At 39.6% G+C, this 19,431-nt stretch overlaps 1 protein-coding gene across 1 annotated transcript in view; it reads right to left on the bottom strand.

The window, feature by feature from the left end:
* Positions 1–1,676: 1,676 nt before the first annotated feature.
* Positions 1,677–19,431, bottom strand: part of SCIN (scinderin) — an 80,913-nt gene continuing 63,158 nt past the window's right edge. Inside the window, exons 10-16 of the mRNA XM_028118580.1 lie at positions 18,693–18,783; positions 15,380–15,550; positions 9,337–9,514; positions 8,937–9,058; positions 5,765–5,842; positions 3,547–3,607; positions 1,677–2,284 (exon numbers count right to left, since the gene is read on the bottom strand). Of these exons, the coding sequence (XP_027974381.1) occupies positions 2,157–2,284; positions 3,547–3,607; positions 5,765–5,842; positions 8,937–9,058; positions 9,337–9,514; positions 15,380–15,550; positions 18,693–18,783 (829 nt within the window). The 3' untranslated portion in view covers positions 1,677–2,156. The remainder of the gene's footprint in view (positions 2,285–3,546; positions 3,608–5,764; positions 5,843–8,936; positions 9,059–9,336; positions 9,515–15,379; positions 15,551–18,692; positions 18,784–19,431) is intronic.

Here is a 19,431-nt window from a genome sequence, read left to right as displayed (position 1 = left end):
GAGATTATAATATACTGCAATAAAAGTTATGTGAATGTGGACTTTCTCTCTCAAAATGTCTTATTGCACAGTACTCACCCTACTTCTGGTGGTGATGTGGGATAATAAAATGCCTGTGTGACGCAATTAAGTGAAGTAAACGGCAGAGCCATTGTGTCGTAGCGTTAGGCGACTATTGGCCTTCCGAATATATATCAGGAGGAGGATCGTCTGCTTCCAGGCCACAGCTGACCATGGTTAACTGAAACCATGGAAAGCAAGACTGAGGGTAAGTGGGGATGACTATATCTACTTACTGGCTTTGTTTTTGTTAGCTTCTTCCCTGGAATATAAACTCCATGACAGTTTGGGTTTTGTCTGTTTCATTCATGTTGGGTCCAAAGTGCTTAGAATTGTGCCCCACACCCAGTAGATGCCTAATAAAAATATTTCCTGACTGAATGAACAGTCTCTGGAAGTGCAGCTTCTCGCTGCTTCCTCACCACTCACACAAGCTGCAGGTCCCCACACCACCACTCACTTTTCCACCCTAATGGTCCTGGGCTCGATTCTCCACGCCAGGACCCATGCCAGGACCCAGTCTGAAACACATCCACCAATCATTTTCCCCCGAGGCGGTGTGAGAATTCCTCAGATCGTTGCTTGCCTCTGAGTCCCCTTTCCATGGAAAAGTAGTTCCTGCTCCCCACGGGCCACCTCCTAGCCTGACACCAAAGTTGGTTTCTGCTTTACTGGCGCTTCACCTTCTGCCCCGACTCCTGTTTTCTGGGGCCTGTTAAATCAGTTAAACGAGGAGGCCGTTAGACTCACGTAGTTCTAATGCTGTGGAGACCTATGCAAGCAAACCAAAATCTAAGCCTATAAATGCCTCAAGGTTACAAAGTCAAAATCAAGAATTTTCCTACTTTGGAACGCCTGGGTGGCTCAGTCGGTTAAACGTCTGCCTTTGGCTCAGGTCATGATCCCGGGGTCCTGGTATCCAGTCCCCGCATCGGGCTCCCTGCTCAGCGGGGGGCCTGCTTCTCCCTCTCCCACTCCCCTCCTGCTTGTGCTAGCTCGCTCTTTCTCTCTCTCTGACAAATAAACAAAATCTTAAAAAAAGAATTTCCTTACTTTGCTTTACTTTTTCTTTAGTGAAGTCTTTCCCTGCGCTCCTGCTGGTAGATTTGGCACTGCCAAATCCAAATTGATTTTTGCTCAAACTCTTGAAATGCCTGATATGCCTCAGTTTATCCTTTAACAGGGCCCAGATGTCATATGCACTGATATTTAAAATCTTTCATAATTATGTAACCTTGGAAAAGTTGTTTGACTACTTAATGAGGATGAATTAAGAAATATTAAATTCATATTTATTTATGCATAAAAGTATTTAACCTTAAAACTAATTGTGTAATTAACTCACATGTCATATTTAAATAAAATGTCACAACAAAAAACCTTTCCAAAAGAGATGCATTTTAATGATGAAAGACAGCATTAGTGAATTTTTTCGTACATAACCTTTGTGTTATTAAACATGTACTGTCAAATACAAACATCCAACCAGATAAGACTATAATTATTTTGTCATGAAAAACCTGTGATTTCAAAGGCTTTTAAAAAAGGCAAAAATGGTAAAATTACTCTTAGAAAAAGATACTTAGTGAATGGTATCACAGTCACATTGGCTGAAGAAGGCAAATAACAACAAACTTTTAAACCATCTTAACATAAGCCTCAATGCAAAAATACAATTCTTTTGAACACAGCACATGGAAAGGAGATTAACCTCAAAGGCATTATGGCTTACTTCTCTGGCATATTAAAGAACAAGTTTGGCTAAAGTTTCTTGAATTATAAAATTCCCTGATGAATGCCCCTAGATTATGCGCAGCTTTTCACTTTTAAAAGGTCATATAAAAAGATATAAATCAGTTTCCAGCAGAGCTAATATTGGTCCATAACAAAAATTTACTTTAGGTTATTTTAAAATGCTAACATAAGAAAATTCTAGTTTAAAAAGAATTTCAAACCAATAGTAGGCATTAAAAAATAGTCATAGGGCCAGTTGATTTTCTAAAACCAAACAAACCGAAAAACCTTTCTTCCCCTCAAAACAGCAATGGGACAGTGGCTCCAAAACATGTGTTTGTTTTTCTCCTACAAAAACCAGTTCACCACCTTCTGGAATCCCAGCCCAGGAACCAGCCTGTGAATGTGGCCGGCTCATGGCCCTGCTTTACGGTGACAATTGGCGTCCTCTTGTCTCTTCCAGAAGGATCTGTCTCAAGATACATTTTGGCTATAAAGAATTGAAAGACAAACACATTCAGTTAGTTGTTTTTTTAAAAATTTTTTATTTAAATTCAATTTAATTAACATATAGTGTATTATTAGTTTCGGAGGTAGAATTCGGTGATTCATCAGTTGCAGACAACACCCAGTGCCATTACTTCAAGTGCCCTCCTTAATGCCCATCACCCAGTTACCCCATCCCCCACCCACCAACCCTCCAGCAACCCTCAGTTTGTTTCCTATAGTTAAGAGTCTCTTATGGTTTGCCTCCCTCTCTGTTGTCCTCTTATTTTATTTTTCCTTCCCTTCCCCTACGTTCATCTGTTTTGTTTCTTAAATTCCACATATGAGTGAAATTATATGGTATTTGTCTCTCTCTGACTTATTTCACTGAGCATAATACCCTCTAGTTCCATCCATGTCATTGCAAATTGCAAGATTTCATTCTTTTTGATGGCTGAGTAATACTCCATTGTGTGTATGTGTGTGTGTGTGTGTGTGTAAACACATCTCCTTTATCCATTCATCTGTCGATGGACATCTGGACTCTTTCCATAATTTGGCTATTGTGGACATTGCCTATAAACATTGGGGTGCATGTGCCCCTTCAAATCATTATGTTTGTATCCTTTGGATAAATACCTAGTAGTGCAATTCCTGGGTCGTAGGGTCAGTTAGTTTTGATTAAACTAAAATAACTATGAAATGAAAAGTCTCCCAATAAAAATAATGAATCAGATTTTCATTGCCCTGAAGTAGCCAAATACCGTCCCATATGAACAATTCCTTATTGATTTCTCTCATCTGCCATGGATTGCACATGAGAGTCTAATGGTTGCCTTAAAAAATTTCAAACGTTATAGAATTATCTTTATAGCATAATTATTCCTGTACTTTTCAAAAATAAAAAAAAAATTGTGCAGAAATAACAGCATTACTCAAAAAGAACTTTAAAAAAATCTAGGTTATCATAGTTATAGAGGGTTTACTATTTCTATAATACAATACTGTTTAAGTGAATTTAAAGTTTTCAGAATAAACTGATGTAATCATGTTCTAAATTAGGTAACAAAACATTTTTCTTATTCTTATTCTGAAATTCTTCAGTTCAAAAAAATTCCATTACACTTAAGTTCTGAAAGCGAAAGCTTATTAGATTCTGCTCGGTTTTAATATGTGGTTTTGAAGAATGTGGTGAAAAGAGCAGTCAGGAGCTTTGTAATAAGCACTCAGGATAAATGCCATCATTGTCCATGGGATCTCGCTTACCAGACTTCAGAGATTCTGTTCTCTCAACTTCATTGGCATCTTTGCCGACCCAAATAAAAATCTGAAAAATGAAACAATAATATGTACAGTTTGGGGAGTAAAGGCTCAGTGCAAGCCCTGTACCAAGTGCTTCTCACACATTGCTCATTTCACCTTCACAGGAAGCCCCCAAGTTAGGGATGTGGAGAAGGAGGTGCAAAGAAGGTCCATCACTTTCCCAATGTTTGCACTTATTAGGAGATACTCTAGAATGATACCCAGCCAGTTTGATTCCAGAATCCACATTCTGGTATTTCAGGTTTATATAGTATTTTCTAGTTTATACACTTTCTCAAAACAACATATTGGCTGTTTTCTGCAGCCACCCATTTAGGGCATGTAAGGCAGTCATTATCCCCATATTATTTTTATTATCCTGGGGGGACCTCAGCCTCCCTTGCAAAGCCTCTGCCTTAAGCCTGAAGTGTACACCTAAAATTGTATCTTCTAACGCTTTGGTAAACGTGCTACAATGTTTAGTATTTAAATGTTGATTTTTTTTAAACTGATAACAATTACATATTCTGTATGTATCCTTCTCGTCAAATAAATGTATAGGCTGTGAACTTCAATGCTGAAACATTCTCTTGAATTACCTTATATTTATTTATTTTAAAAGATTTTATTTATTTATTTGAGACAGAGGGGGGTGGGGGGAAGCACACACATGTAAGAGCCAGAGCGAGTGTGCACACGAGCTGGGGGAGGGCCAGAAGCAGGCTCCCCGCTGAGCAGCGAGCCTGATGGGGGGCTCGATCCCAGGACCCTGGGATCATGACCTGAGCCGAAGGCAGACACTTAACCGACTGAACCACTCAGGTGCCCCTGAATTACCTTATATTTAAATCACTTTAAAATAACTTGTTGGCAGAGAAATTTCGGCCAAATTGGTTTTGATTGTATTCTAATTCATACTGAAAGTACTGAAATATTTGCTTGCAGGGCATAGAACAAACAACGACAGCTTGGTCATGTAAATGAAAAATATGATTTAAAAAATAAAATGTAGGGGCGCCTGGGTGGCTCAGTTGGTTAAGTGACTGCCTTCGGCTCAGGTCATGATCCTGGAGTCCTGGGATCGAGTCCCACATCGGGCTTCCTGCTCAGCAGGGAGTCTGCTTCTCCCTCTGACCCTCTTCCCTCTCATGCTTTCTATCTCTTATTCTCTCTCTCTCTCAAATAAATAAATAAAATCTTTAAAAAAAAATAAAATAAAATAAAAAATAAAATGTAGTAAGAGAAATATTCTCAAGTATCCATGACTGCAGAATTGACTACAAATGGACATAATTGTTCTGAATAAGGAAATGCCATTCTTATTTTGTAATTCTTAATATACAAAGGTGTTTTATTGACATGACATTTTAAATTTCATATCTATAAATATGTGATCCATTCACCTGGGGAGAATCTGTGACTAGATTCCAAATTCAAATATGGCAATTCTATACCAAGAAGCTAAGGGGTAATATAACCAAATGACTTTAGCAATTAAGAACAGATCTAGAAGTAACAATTAATAGGGTTGACTCTAAGAGTGGGCCTAATTCAGATAAGGGTTTCATAATTGTTCTATACATTTTAGTTCCTGATATATTTAGTTTTCCCTTCCACTATTATCAGTTTACACAAAGGTAAAAAACAACAACAAAAAAAACCCAACTATCAGATATGGCATGCCAAATCCCCATTCATTTTCTCCCAAATAACGATATACGTAACAGCAACACATTTTCTGTGTAGATTCAAAACTATTCTACGTCTGTTTCTTCTTCAGGGAAAGGCCCCCTATGATGACTTCTCATCAGATTTCAAGAAAAATTCTGAATCTTTGACTTCCCCATGGCCCTGTTCCCCCATGGCATTGTATTCACTGATGTGTTTACTAGTTAAATGAATGGATGAATGCATGAAGAAATTAGGAGTGAATCAATTTTAAAAATAAATGAAAAATAGAAGTTTTTCACCTAAAACTATACAGCCACAGACGGTAGCCATGGAATTTTTTCCATATTAAGAAATCAATTTGCTACATGTATCAGTTTTATTTTTTGCCAAACTGTGTTGAGTCTTTTTAAAATACAGCCTAAATCCATAGGTCCGTTTATTATTAGACTTGCTATTTTTCGAAGCAGGTTTTGCCAGCTCCCAAGTACAAGCACACCAAATACAGTTTTACCTGTTCCCAAGCATCTAGTAACATGACATCATCTTCTGCTAAATCATCCTGGGTGAACTCTCCTGGAACCTCTTCAATCTGAAATGTATGAAAAAGCCTTAGGATTAAAGAGTAAAGCAATAATTTTTCTAATATATAGGATACCAATGCATTGTACTATTTTAAAGCACCACAAAAATAAAGTTTGGCAGTCATCTTTTTTTGTTCTTTCTGGGTAGTAAAGATTTAGATAATTGTTGGGCGCCTGGGTGGCTCAGTCAGTTAAGCAGCTGCCTTCGGCTCAGGTCATGATCCCGAAGTCCCGGGATCAAGCCACACGTCAGGCTCCCTGCTCAGTGGGGAGTCTGCTCCTCACCCTGCTCTCAACCTCTCTCTCTCTTTCTCTTTCTCTCTCAAATAAATAAAATCTTTAAAAAAAAAGATTCAGATAATTGTTTATTTGTTTCATCGTCTATCACAAGCTGATGGAATCTCATCTGGGAAGCACAGGGCTGACTACGAACATGGCACCTGAATGCCTCAGGGAGGCTATAGGCAGTTGGACCCCAGTTCCACTTCCGGTCCCTTGTGACAAGCTGCTTCACAGATCTCCGTTGCCTTCCTCGTCCCTAAAGACATTTGAGTTTATGGTCTAAGTATTCAATTGTCTTTTATTGTGTAGGTCAAGATTATTTTAATAAAATCAATAGGTCTGATCATTTTCTAAATCAACAATTTTTGACAAGATGATATAATATTCCATATGCAAAGTTTTCTTATTATTATTATCTTAAATGTGTTAAATCATGTTCCCTGTAGTTAACTTTAAAGTTTGCTAGGGAGGTGTAGTTTAATGCACCCACTACCAGTTGGCAGGTATTAATCCGAAGTTCCAAATTTTTAAAGGATTCTGGATCACGAACCCCCTGACCCTTAGGAAAGTGTGGTAGACAGGGTTATGGTTTTTAATTCTTCACTCCTTCTCTCTGCTGTGTGACTTTGTTATAGTACAGTCTAGTAAGTGGAGGTGGCTTTGGCCTTGGCCATGTCATATTAGCAAATGTGACTCATTAGAGGCCCTCTTGCGCTCCTGGACTCAGTCGTGGGAAAAACACGCATGAATCCAGCCTGCAGCCCAAAAGAGAACCTCCCAGCTGGGCTGGACCTAGGTAAACTTGGTCCCAGGCAACCTGCAGCCTTCTGAGCATAACACGTATTTATTATAACCTGATGAAATTTTGAGAGTGTTATACAGAAACAGACAAAAACTACTTACAGAAGGCAAAAACTTAGTTTATATTATCTTTTTTACAGAATATTTACCAATCACATAATGATTTAAAAAAGCAAAAACTTTAAATAACACTCCATGTCAGGCACTGTTCTAAATCCTTTATATGAACAACTAATTTAATATTCACACAACTCTGTGAAGTGGGTACTAGGATTATCCCCATTTTACAGATGAGGGTAAGTAACCAGCTTAAGGTCACACAGCTAGTAAGTAACATCACCAAGCAAGTGATATTGCACAGGCAGATTGGTTCCAAAACCTGTGCTATTAACCCATAGGCTCTGCTGTCTTGTGTGAATCTATATGTCTAAAGCCTGCTTTTTGATTATGATAACTAGATCAAATACTTTTCAGTGACATTTCTTTCCTTAAATTGTGAAGCGAATAGTTGGAGCTCCAAATACCAAACAAGAAAATCAGTTGGTGTAGAGGAAAAGTCCACCCCATCCCTCCCACCCCCCACCACTCCAGCAACCCTCAGTTTATTTCCTGAGATTAAGGATTCCTCATATATCAGTGAGAACCAAAGACTTAACAGATTTTTTTAAACCTGACTGAGAACAAAGCCTAGGTATTATTTTTGTAAAATACATCTTCATTGGAGACAAGCATGTTATTTACAACAATATTAGCAAATAATACTAATAAGAAATCATAGAAGCATTAGTTGAAAAAGAAGTTGGTCGGATGCCATATCAAATTAACAGTCAAAAGAGTAAAATAACAGATTTTTTCTGACAAGTTTCTAAAATACAAGGATTTCCTAGAAAGTAGGTGAGCAACTCTGGTGCCCAACAACCAAATATTTATCACAATGCGAATCTTTAATTTGAACCTTCAATTTTCAGGTCAAATCACTTATAATCTTCAAGTGTGGTTTGAATATGAGCAGTTTCTTCCTCAAAGCATTTTATTTCTAGCAAACAATGTAGCTGGGCAAAGACTTAGACGATTTTCATGTGTGTGTTGAAAAATAAAGCTTGTATTCACCAGGACATGGTGACCAAATCTTTTTTTTTTTTAAGATTTTATTTATTTATTCATGAGAGACAGAGAGATAGAGAGAGAGAGGCAGAGGGAGAAGCAGGCTCCCCTCTGAGCAGGGAGCCCGATGCGGGACCTGATCCCAGGACCCTGGGATCATGACCTGAGCTGAAGGCAGACGCTTAACCATCTGAGCCACCCAGGTGCCCGGTGCCCAAATCTTTAGATCAAATTTTACATAGGAAAGAAGTTTGTCCTCTCAACAAAAAATTTACTCAAAAACCTACATGTCAAACAGAGAAAAGAGAATTTTTATGCTCAAACTGAGATGAGGGGCTGCACTCCAGGATATTTTGGAGCCCAGTATAAAACCAGTCTGAAATTTAAAACCTGTGAATGACTATAAAATAAAACCTTCTTGCTGACTTCATTCAATTTGCAGGTGCATATGTAGCTTTCTATGATTCTGCCCAAGGATCATAATATTTTCACAATATTTCTAGTCAGTCAACGTGGTGAAACTTTTTATTCCCCAGGAAATTGAAGTGTAAAACTGACACAGTTTGATCAGAACCCACCATGGTTTCCCACAGAAAGTGTCAAATTATTAAATTAGGAAATCCAGCCATATGCATATTCATATAGCAACAACCTCATGCTGACACAGGTGCAAAGTAGTTGATATTTTTAACAGCGGCTTGATTTAAATAGTACTTTACAGTATTCCTATGCTTTCACATCCATTGTATCATTGACTCTTAAAACAAGCCTGCGTGGAGCTAAGACTATCATGTCTGGTTTGCAGATAAGCAAACTACATCTGAGAATCAGAGCACCGACGTGGCTGAAAAGGGTTAGAGCCACACCTCTCCCAATGTTGTTTGGTTTCACCCCAGTGTTTTGCAAGACACTCACGATGAATCGTCCAGTTTTGTTAGAGCAGCCGTAAAGCCGAGGCGGATGGTCTTCAGCCTGTGTTTCTAGCAGTGGAGAGGTCTGGTAGTGTTTTTTCCCTCCAAGGGAATTCCAAAACTCCTCTGTGAAAAACACAATGAGTTATCCAGTGCATTTCCAGGAGCACAGAGCTGGTCTTGCCTTACATTAACAAATGATATGATTTCACCTTGATTTCAGTGTTAGGAAATTATTTAAATATAGCAGGTACCATCGCCCACTTTTGCAACTAATGGAAGGATCTGTAATGCCCTATAACTGTTACAAAGGTCCTATTTATGAAAAAAGGAATAAATTACATGATTAGCAATTATACCAAATATTAAGTCCTGCCTCATGTCCTTGACCCCAGAGTACACACCTGGTTCCTGGCCCTCCTGAATCTTTGTGGTTTTGCATTTGAGGACACTTGCTATATATCCTGCTCCTTTCTCCTCCTCCTGGCTAGCACCTTTTCCTATCCAGATGAAGCCATTGTTTTGTTGCAGTTTCAAGACAAAAACATCATTGGAATTCAAAGAATGTGCATCGACATCTACCTAGGGTATAAAGAAAAACAACACAGTGATTCAGATTCATTGCTACTCTCTCAATAAACATGTCTGAGAAGCTGTGACAGGGACAAACCACGCGTCGCCTTCCGTCCTGATCCCAGGGTGGCCCTAGGACACCACCCTAGCATTAGAAACATTAGTAGCTCTTTGCTCTGTATCACTTTAACACTCAACTGCCCACAGACAGCAGCACCGGGCTCTAAGAATAAAATTAGCCAAATATAAGTGAGAAGTAACAAAGATAATATTCAAAGAAGCCATAAGAACAAGTATGGGCTATAACTGGTGTTTGGAAAGTGGGTGTGATAGACGCAAATGACACACATAAAGCAAAGATGTTCAGTTTTTCTCTCTCCCACTAAAGAGGTTTTCCAAATAATCAAAGGGACACCTACCCAAAGCAATCTACAGATTTAATGAAATCCTTGTGAAAATACCAACAGCATTTTTCCATAGAGCTAGAACAAACAATCCTAAAATTTGTATAGAATCACAAAAGACCCTGAAAAGTCAAAGCAATCTTGGAAAAATAAAAACAAGACTAGAGGTATCACAATTCCAGACTCCCAAGGTATATTACAAAGCTGTAGTGATCAAAACAGCATGGTACTGGCACAAAAATAGCACATATATCAGTGGACAGAACAGAAAACCCAGAAATACAGCCACGCTATTTATATGGTCAATTAGTCTTTGACAAAGGAGGCAGAACTATGCAATGGGAAAAAGACAGTCTCTTTATTTAACACATAGGTTAGGAAAACTGGACAGCTACATGCAAAAGAATGAAATTGGACTACTTTCGGGTGCCTGGGTGGCTCAGTTGGTTAAGCATCTGCCTTCGGCTCAGGTCATGATCCCACGGTCCTGGGATCGAGCCCCACATCAGGCTCCTTGCTCCATGGGGAGCCTGCTTCTCCCTCTGCCTCTCTCTCTCTCTCTCTCTGCCTCTCATGAAAAGATAAAATCTTTTAAAAATCTAAGTAAAAAATAAACTGGACCACATTCTTACACAACACACAAAAATTAACTCAAAATGGATTAAGGACCTAAACGTGAGACCTCGAACTACAAAAATCCTAGAAGAGAGCACAGGCAGTCATTTCTCTGACATTGGCCGTAGCAACGTCTTTCTAGATATGTCTCCTGAAGCAAGCGAAACAAAAGCAGAAATAAACTATTGGTACTACATCAAAATTAAAAAAAAAAAACTTTTGCACAGCAAAGGAAACAACCAACAAAACTAAAAGACACCCTACTGAATGGGAGAAGATATTTGCAAGTGACATGCCTGATAAAGGGTTAGTATCCAAAATATATAAAGAACTTAACTCAACACCAAAAGAACACATAATCCCCAATTAAAAGTGGACAGAAGACAGGAATAGACATTTCTCCAAAGAAGACATCCAGATGGCCAAAAGACACATGAAAAGATGCTCAACATCACTACTCATCAGAGAAACCGCAAATCAAAACCACAATGAGGTATCATCTTACACCTGTCAGAATGGCTAAAATCAAAAACACAAAACAATGTTGGGGAGGATGTGGAGAAAAAGGAACTCTAGTGCCCTGGTGGTATGCATGCAAACTGGTGCAGCCACTCTGGAAAACAGTATGGAGGTTCTTCAGAACGCTAAAAATAGAACAATCCTATGATACAGTAAAGGCACTACTGGGTATTAACCCAAAGAATCTGAGAACACAAATTTGAAAGGATATGCACACCTATGTTTATTGAAGCATTATTTACAATAGCCAAATTATGGAAGCAGCCCAAGTGTCCACTGATAAATCAATGGATAAAGAAGAAGGGGTATATATATATATTATTTAGCCATAAAAAGCAATGAGATCTTGCCATTTGTAACAACATAGATGGATCTACGGAGTATAATGGTTAAGTGAAATAAGTCAGTCAGAGAAAGACAAATACCATATAATTTCACTCATATGTGGAATTTAGAAACAAAACAAACAAACAAAGGGAAAAAAAAAAAAGAGACAACCCAAAAAACAGACCTTAACTATAGAGAACAAACAGGGTTACCAGAGGGGAGGTGGGTAGGGGGGTGGGTGAAATAGGTGATGGGGATTAAGAGTGCACTTATCTTGATGAGCACTGAGTAATATATGGAAGTGAGTGTTGAATCACTATATCTTCACCTGAAACTAATATAACACTGTGTATTAACTATACTGAAATTAAAAAAAAAAAAACCCACAAAGGGACACCCAAAAATCATAAAACAGGGACTGGAGTCTAATTTTGGCAAAGAGATAACAATGCAAATTCACTAAAGGGGTCTCCAGGCTCAGATAAATTATAACTCAAATTGTAACAGACAGTTGTGCTCCCTGTGGCCACAGAGGAATGAGGAGGACCCACCTGGGCCCGGACTCTGACCTGAGGGAGAGGCTGAAGGCAGACTGTCAGGGCAGGACAAGCATGTGCAGTCTCAGCCCTGGAAGTGAGCCCGAGGGTCCTATGACGGGCTTGTGCCTTCATGTCTACGATCTTGGGATTCTGTGACTCTAGTCAGACTCTGTGAGAACCTCTGTCTGACCACATGGCTATGTGACTAGGACAGTATGTGTCTGACTTTCGGCACCATTGTGGGACTCAATGTGATGAAGAAGAACCAGCGGGCAAGTCTGAGATGGAGCAGCCATGAGAGAGGAAGGAAATACAAGGGTGGTGTTCTGGAGGCCAAGTGCAGAGGGTGTTTCAAGGAGGTGATGCTCAACTGCCAAATGATGGTGTTTGGTCAACTGGGTCAAGCTGCCATCAACTATGTGGAGAGCTGAATTTCACTAGGTTTACCAGGACCCTGTCTCGAGAGAGAGCACTAGAGGAGGAAGGAATGGTTGTTGGAACTTTTATTATTTATTTATTTATTTATTTTTAAAGTATAGTTGAAACACAATCTGTTGGAAATGTTAGATGTGTTTCAGGGGTTGCTAACGTTCAGGGAAGTGGGTATCGTTCTTTTGCAGTAGGAACAAGGCCTCTTGGACCAAGATTCAAAGGAATCTACCAGATGTGATGATGGAGACTGAAAAGAACCGGGACTGCCAATTTCTCATCCGAATGTCTCCTTATTGGTACAGAGGGAAGAGTCTGGATGACAGACAGGGGACAATAGACCCACATACAGACTAGTGTGACATCAGGGAAGTAGTTCCAAAATAGAACATTATAAAGCTTTAGCCTCCCAGAAAGCCTTACAAACAATGATTTTGATGAGCACATTTCAGAGAGGCTGGGAATGTGAAGGCCAGTTTGAGAGGCTGCAAGCAAACAAAGGAACCACATCACAAACAGCTCGCATGTCTCATAAAGACGTGCCTGTTGGGAAGAGACTAGGAATGCAAGGATTCTCGACTCTTCCATCTGAAGTCAGCTGAGAGTGCCTGCGGAGGAGAGCTATTCATGGTTAACTTGATAGATTAAAAAGAAATAGTCATAATCGAATACATGAGAATCCGTGTACAGAATATTCTAGATGAGGTCAATACGTATGATGTTATTTGAATGAGATTGCCATGGAGAGGGCCAATACTGAGCCTTGGGGGTTTGGAGGACGGGCAGAGGAGGAGAAGCAGAAACCCAACTGGCACGAGAAGTGGAGTGAAAACACTCTTCGGAAGCTTGGAAGGAATCTTGGTAAGTGTGGTTGCTCCAGAGTCCTAGTGAAAAAAAGTGTTTCAAGAAGCTAGGGAAGGGCAACTGTGGAAAAAGCCAGTGGAAGGCTAAGGAAAGGGGTCAGAAAAGATACTTCTGACCTCTTGAAAGATGGGAATTAGGTAAGAGGCGAGGAGTGACTGGAATGATGCCCAAGGAGAGTGGCTTTACAGAGAAGAGGCTTAACCATGTAGGGACAGGGAATGAGTGAGGCCAATGCTTTTGAGGATCTGTGCTTTTTAAGGAGGGCGGAGAAAGGATATGGTAGCTGGGAGGATGGGGGTTAAGAGATAGTTTGTAATGGCAAATGGGAGTGTTTTGAAGGCATGCTTGTATTCTGAAGTAAATGATCCGGAAGAGAAAAATACACTAATGCTAGAGAAGAGAAAAATTATTGCCCTGCCATAATGATGAACTGGACGTGAGGTAAGAACATGGGACAGAGAGAAATTCAGGAAAGTAGGAAGTCAAGAGGGCGGGGGCTTCTGGACAGAAGTTGGGCATTGTGGTGGTAGGAATTTGGCCTTAGGACAGGAATCACATTTTATTTGTTTATGTAATATATTACTTTTTACAAACATTACTTTGTAATATTAATTTATGGATAAAAGCAGGTTGATATTAATTTTTAAAATAGTATTTATATGTAAGTAACTCTTATAAAATACTTATAAATTGTTAAATATAAATAAATTATATTTATTTCATGAAACAGGCAGGAAGGAGAATATATATGTACAGACAGGGGCATGTTGGTGACACCGGCGGGGAGTAGATAAGGTGACTCTTGTGTGATTACATTTATGTTCTCTGAGAACTCTGACTCAGTGCTCAGTGGAGAGCAGGCATTTTGGAGGTTTGGAGAGAGAAGACACGAAAGGTGTGATGGATGGAGAGTGCTCATGGATTCAGGTTTGAGACTGGAAATTGCTGGGATGTACATCCTAGAGCAAAGAGGCCAGACAATAGGAGAGGGTGGTCAGAGATTAGGTGTCGGAAACAGATTTCTCGAGGTGCTAAAATTATAGTAAGGTTTAGTATGGGACCATATGAGTGTGAGATGAAAGGGGTCAAGGACAAGCCAGAGGAATGGAGTTAGTGAGACAATGGCCAAAGCCACCAAAGAATAAGAGGCGAAGGACGGGCAGCTCCATGGATGATGGCACAATGACGCCAAGGGAGGGAGAGACTGATAAAAGTCAAGGAGGCAAGAATGAGCAAGGAGGGTACCCCACCCACGCCCATACCTGGTAAGAGGGCACTGAGGAAAACCAACTTCCCCTTGCGAGGGCTGTATGGGTACTGCATCCTCAGAGGATAGCCACAGAGCAAGAAGGTTAATTGGGAGGCTGGTTTAGAGAAGAGATTGCAAGTGGAGGGTATGCCATGACCCAGCTGGTTCCAAGGGCTTGTGCAAAGGGGAAGGCTTGGCAGGTGGGTCCAGGTGTGGGGATTTACAGAACGCGTTGGGCAGTTTAGGGGTGATGGGAGAGACTTGGATTTCAATAGTGACAGAGATGTCTAGATTATAAAATGTGATGGATGGGCCTAGAGGCAAAACGCTCAGACATTTAAACACCTGGGCCTGCTGGCTTGTCCATACCTAGAGGTCTTCTTGTCTTCTGACCTGTGACATAGGGTTTGATTTCTTTCTCAGCTGCTGTCAGAGACGGCTTATTCGGCCAGTTGAGTTATGGTTCCAGCCCGATACGGTGAAGCTGGCTTTCCACATTTGTTACACTTGTACACACAGGGCTTTCCCTCTTGAATTTCCCGTGTGACCACCTGACCATCACCTGCCATCCATCTTCCCCCAGGCCTTTCAAAGATAAAGCTTCGGGCCTTTGACCATTTGATTTGTTACATTACTCTTAAAATTCTTTTTTTTTTTTTTTTTTTTGGTACAATGCAGTTGAAAAGTGTGAGAGGCCTGGTATCCAGAGTTAACTTTTAACTTGGTCCTCCTGCTTTGGGTTTTTGTTTTTTGGTTTTTTTTGGTTTTGTTTTGGTGGGTTTTTTTTTTTTTTTTGTGAACAACGGATTAATTATCGAAATAGAGGGAATTTGCTTGCCAATTTTTTTGAAGACTAATATTTGTTGATGGCTCAGGTCCACTGGGAAGTCCATAAACAGGGCACATTTTGTTGAATGCACGACATTACCTCCATGATTCTGGTGATAGACGCCAGGTTTCTCCGGACTTGAAAGAGACGTGTAGGGGGAGCAGGTGCCTGACCTCCTTTCTTTGATGTTCCATTCTTGTAAATAATGAGCGGTTTGTCTTTGAACAAACTCAGCAGATGAGTAGGCTCTTTGCCTTGGGAGACTCGGATCTGGGGGCAGGGGGGATAAAAGAAATGTAATGAAGGGTGCAGTGAAGGAGGGCTGTATTTCCACATGTGTTATTTTCCTTTTTGAAAACAAAACAAAAAATAAATAAGAAATCAAGAGCAAGAGGCATGATGATTAACAGACAATACAGGCTAATGCTAATCAAGCACAGTTTTCTGGCTGACTTAAGAGTCTTAGACTCCAGACACAGCATGCTGAGACGTTTCTTCTAGGGGGAAACATCACCGTATGGCACCGCTTCCTGCTTCCAGAAAGTATAAAGCTATAAGTGTGTTCACGTATGTCTCCATAAGAGACAAACCAACAAAGTGCGTATGTATGCCATCATTTGTGAAAATGACTTTTTTCAAGAGCACCAACACTTGATAGCTGTGTGGTGACACACTTGTTTCTGAAATGTTTTGGATCTTGTTCAGAAGGTAAAGAGATGTGCATTTAAATGCTTCCAAAAACAAGAGGACACCAAAGCATACTCATTATTTCTATATCTCTGTAACTATGAGATGAAAAAATTATGACAATCTGGCCTCCAAGCATCAAAATCTGGCAAAAATAAATAGAATATATTTTCTACTTTTTATTCATAGAAATGGTAATAGATTTGCTTAATATAAGCGCTTTAAAAATATGTAATTTAAGGACTTTTCAGGATAAGGAAATTGAAAAAAGTAAATGGTTAATTATTTAATTTCACCTATTAGTTTAATACCAGATATTGGATTAGAAACGAGTTTCTTGGGGCGCCTGGGTGGTTCAGTCATTATGCGTCTGCCTGCGGCTCAGGTCATGATCCGGGGTCCTGGGATCGAGCCCCGCATCAGGGTCCCTGCTCAGCAGGAAGCCTGCTTCTCCCTCTCCCACTCCCCCTGCTTGTGTTCCGTCTCTCGCTGTGTCTCTGTCAAATAAATAAATCAAATCTTAAAAAAAAAAAAAGAAACGAGTTTATTTCTTACATAAATTATTGATGCAATTTTTTACATAAAGAGTTCAACTTTGTGTCAGCTCTCTACTTCTTTTTTTCAATTATTTTGCCCTATGCTAAAATTGAACTGTCTTATGCACCCTGGTGTATCTTTTTCTAGAAGCCAAGTAAATGGGAATGCGGATGCACATACCATAGCAGGGAGGCCTAGGGAGCACTGAAAATAATTAACTTGACAGATATCTTTCTTTTTCATTTTATTTAAAAAAAATTTTTGAGGAAGTTCTATGCCCAACATGAGGCTTGAACTCACAAACTCAAGATCAAGAGTCCCATGTTTAATGTCCACAATAGTCAAACTGTGGAAAGAGCCAAGATGTCCATCGATAGATGAATGGATAAAGAAGATGTGGTATATATACACAATGGAATATTATGCAGCCATCAAAAGGAATGAGATCTTGCCATTAGCAACGGCGTGGATGGAACTGGAGGGTGTTATGCTGAGTGAAATAAGTCAATCAGAGAAAGACATGTACCATATGACCTCACTGATATGAGGAATTCTTAATCTCAGGAAACAAACTGAGGGTTGCTGGAGTGGTGGGGGGTGGGAGGGAGGGGTGGTTGGGTGATAGACATTGGGGAGGGTATGTGCTATGGTGAGTGCTGTGAATTGTGCAAGACTGTTGAATCACAGACCTATACCTCTGAAACAAATACATTATATGTTAAAAAAAAAAAGAAGAAGAAGAAGAAGATAGCAGGAGGGGAAGAATGAAGGGGGGGAATCGGCGGGGGAGACGAATCAAGACAGACTATGGACTCTGAGAAACAAACTGAAGGTTCTAGAGGGGAGGAGGGTGGGGGGATGGGTTAGCCTGGTCATGGGTATTAAAGAGGGCACGTTCTGCATGGAGCACTGGGTGTTATGCACAAACAATGAATCATGGAACACTACATCAAAAACTAATGATGTAATGTATGGTGATTAACATAATTAAAAAAAAGTGGAAAAAAAAAAAAGAGTCGCATGCTTTACTGACTGAGCCTGCCAGGTGTCCCCCATAGGTATCTTCCAATTAGTAGACATTCAAATAAGCAAGTAGCAACTTACAGAAATGTCTTTTAAGTCACAATCCCAAAGCTGTTGGGGTGAGGTTAGCTAGGGTTACCTAAAACTGTTGCTGGCTTGGCATTTCCCATAACATTGGGAAAACCTCAATCGCCAACATAAAAAAAAAAAAGAGGGCCAATGATTAAGACCCATTTTCCACTGTTAAATTAAAATAAAAGAGATAAAGGGTAAATTGAACATTTTTCACTACTGTTAACATATTCTACAAAGGACTGGGGTTGTTTATACATTATTGTAAACTACTGCCACCTAGTTTCATTGTGAATTTAGGATGTGACAGGCTAACAATGGAAATTCATTCATGGGGTATATCAAATATTTTATTACAAAATATAGAACTTATAAATCACAATGCATGTTTTCAAAGTTTTTGCATAATTTGGTGAGGAACACTTTAAAGATCAATTAAGTGACACTCATGTCAGTTCTTACCTAGAAAGATTTCAAGAGTGAATATAATAGTTCAGGGGAAAGTAGAGTTCAGTGCATTTAAAGAATTCAGTCACCTTGCTAATTTGTAAAAAAATAAAAAAGTTAATATGAACCTTTAAATTTAGAACTAACTTGCTTTATATATTGACTAACAAGTACCAAGACGGGAAAGAAACCAGCTGGAAGACCAAATTTGGCGTCCACATCTTAGATTTCATATACTAAAGTATGTGACTTACCTCTCTGTTTAATTATTATCTTTTAAGAAGTAATTACAAAGTTACAAAGATCTGAAAACTGGAAAGTGATCAGCTGGAGGTAATAACTTGTGTAGAACAGTTTTATGTCAAATAACTGTCGATTCTTTTGGTTCCTTAGATCTATTAATAGTTCTTTGTTTTTGCTTTTGTTTTTCAATTCTGTTTGCTCCCTCTTTTCCAGAATCTGAGAGAACTAGTATGGCATGAGATTAGGAACACTTAAGTTGCGAAACGAAAAAAATATCAAATATCATAGAAATAGAAATAGAAAATGTCAAATTCCCATCCCAACTTGGGAGGAAGGCTTTAACTAGTCATCGAGCTAGCAAAACTTTAACGTGGATGAGTTCTGGGAGTAAAACTATCCCAACCTGCACAGCCTGTCCTCCAAGAGACCGATCCAACTGAACGGTCAGGAATGCAGATGTTGTCAGCTCATCTCTCGTGGCATTTGCTCCTTGCCTAGAGGAACCAAAGTAAAGTAAATTAGCTTGTATTTAAGTTTTAAGACTTTCAAGTGTGGGCATTTCAGAGACTTAAGTCATTAGGAAAGATCAAGATGAAACCGTTTTGACATGATACGGCCACAGAAGCTATCGGTTTTTTTTTTCCCCCAAAGATTTTATTTAACTATTTGACAGACAGTGAGAGAGACAGCACGAGAGCAGGGTGGGGGGCAGAGGGAGAAGCAGACTCCCCACCAAGTAGGGAGCCTGACGCGGGGCTCGATCCCGGGATCATGACCTGAGGCAAAGGCAGACGCTCAACCGACCGAGCCACCCAGGTGCCCTTATTGTTTTTTTTTTTTTTTAAAGTACTAACATTGAGCCATGAATTACCCTGTGTATTGCCTAGAACTACACACAATAATTATATTTTTATCTTCATTTTATAGGAAAAGAAATTGAGGCTTAGCTCCTTAACATTACTTAGCTAAGTAATCAGGTCTGTCTTATTTCAAGTTGGAGCTGCCTATTTTGGGAAACCATCTGCACAGTAAAAATAATCCATTTGAGTAGAATATGAGCCTCATCTATTAGGCTGGATTTTAGAAGCATCCTATCTTTACCTGAACATTTGGTGACCATAGTAACAAATGTCTGGACCCAA

Source organism: Eumetopias jubatus, unplaced genomic scaffold (genome assembly GCF_037043125.1).
Source record: "Eumetopias jubatus isolate StellerSeaLion01/CBP00866 unplaced genomic scaffold, mEumJub1_p1.0 scaffold_14, whole genome shotgun sequence".
Taxonomy (NCBI): domain Eukaryota; kingdom Metazoa; phylum Chordata; class Mammalia; order Carnivora; family Otariidae; genus Eumetopias; species Eumetopias jubatus.
Note: the sequence above shows the minus strand (reverse complement) of the source record. Positions and strands in the feature narration are given on the sequence as shown.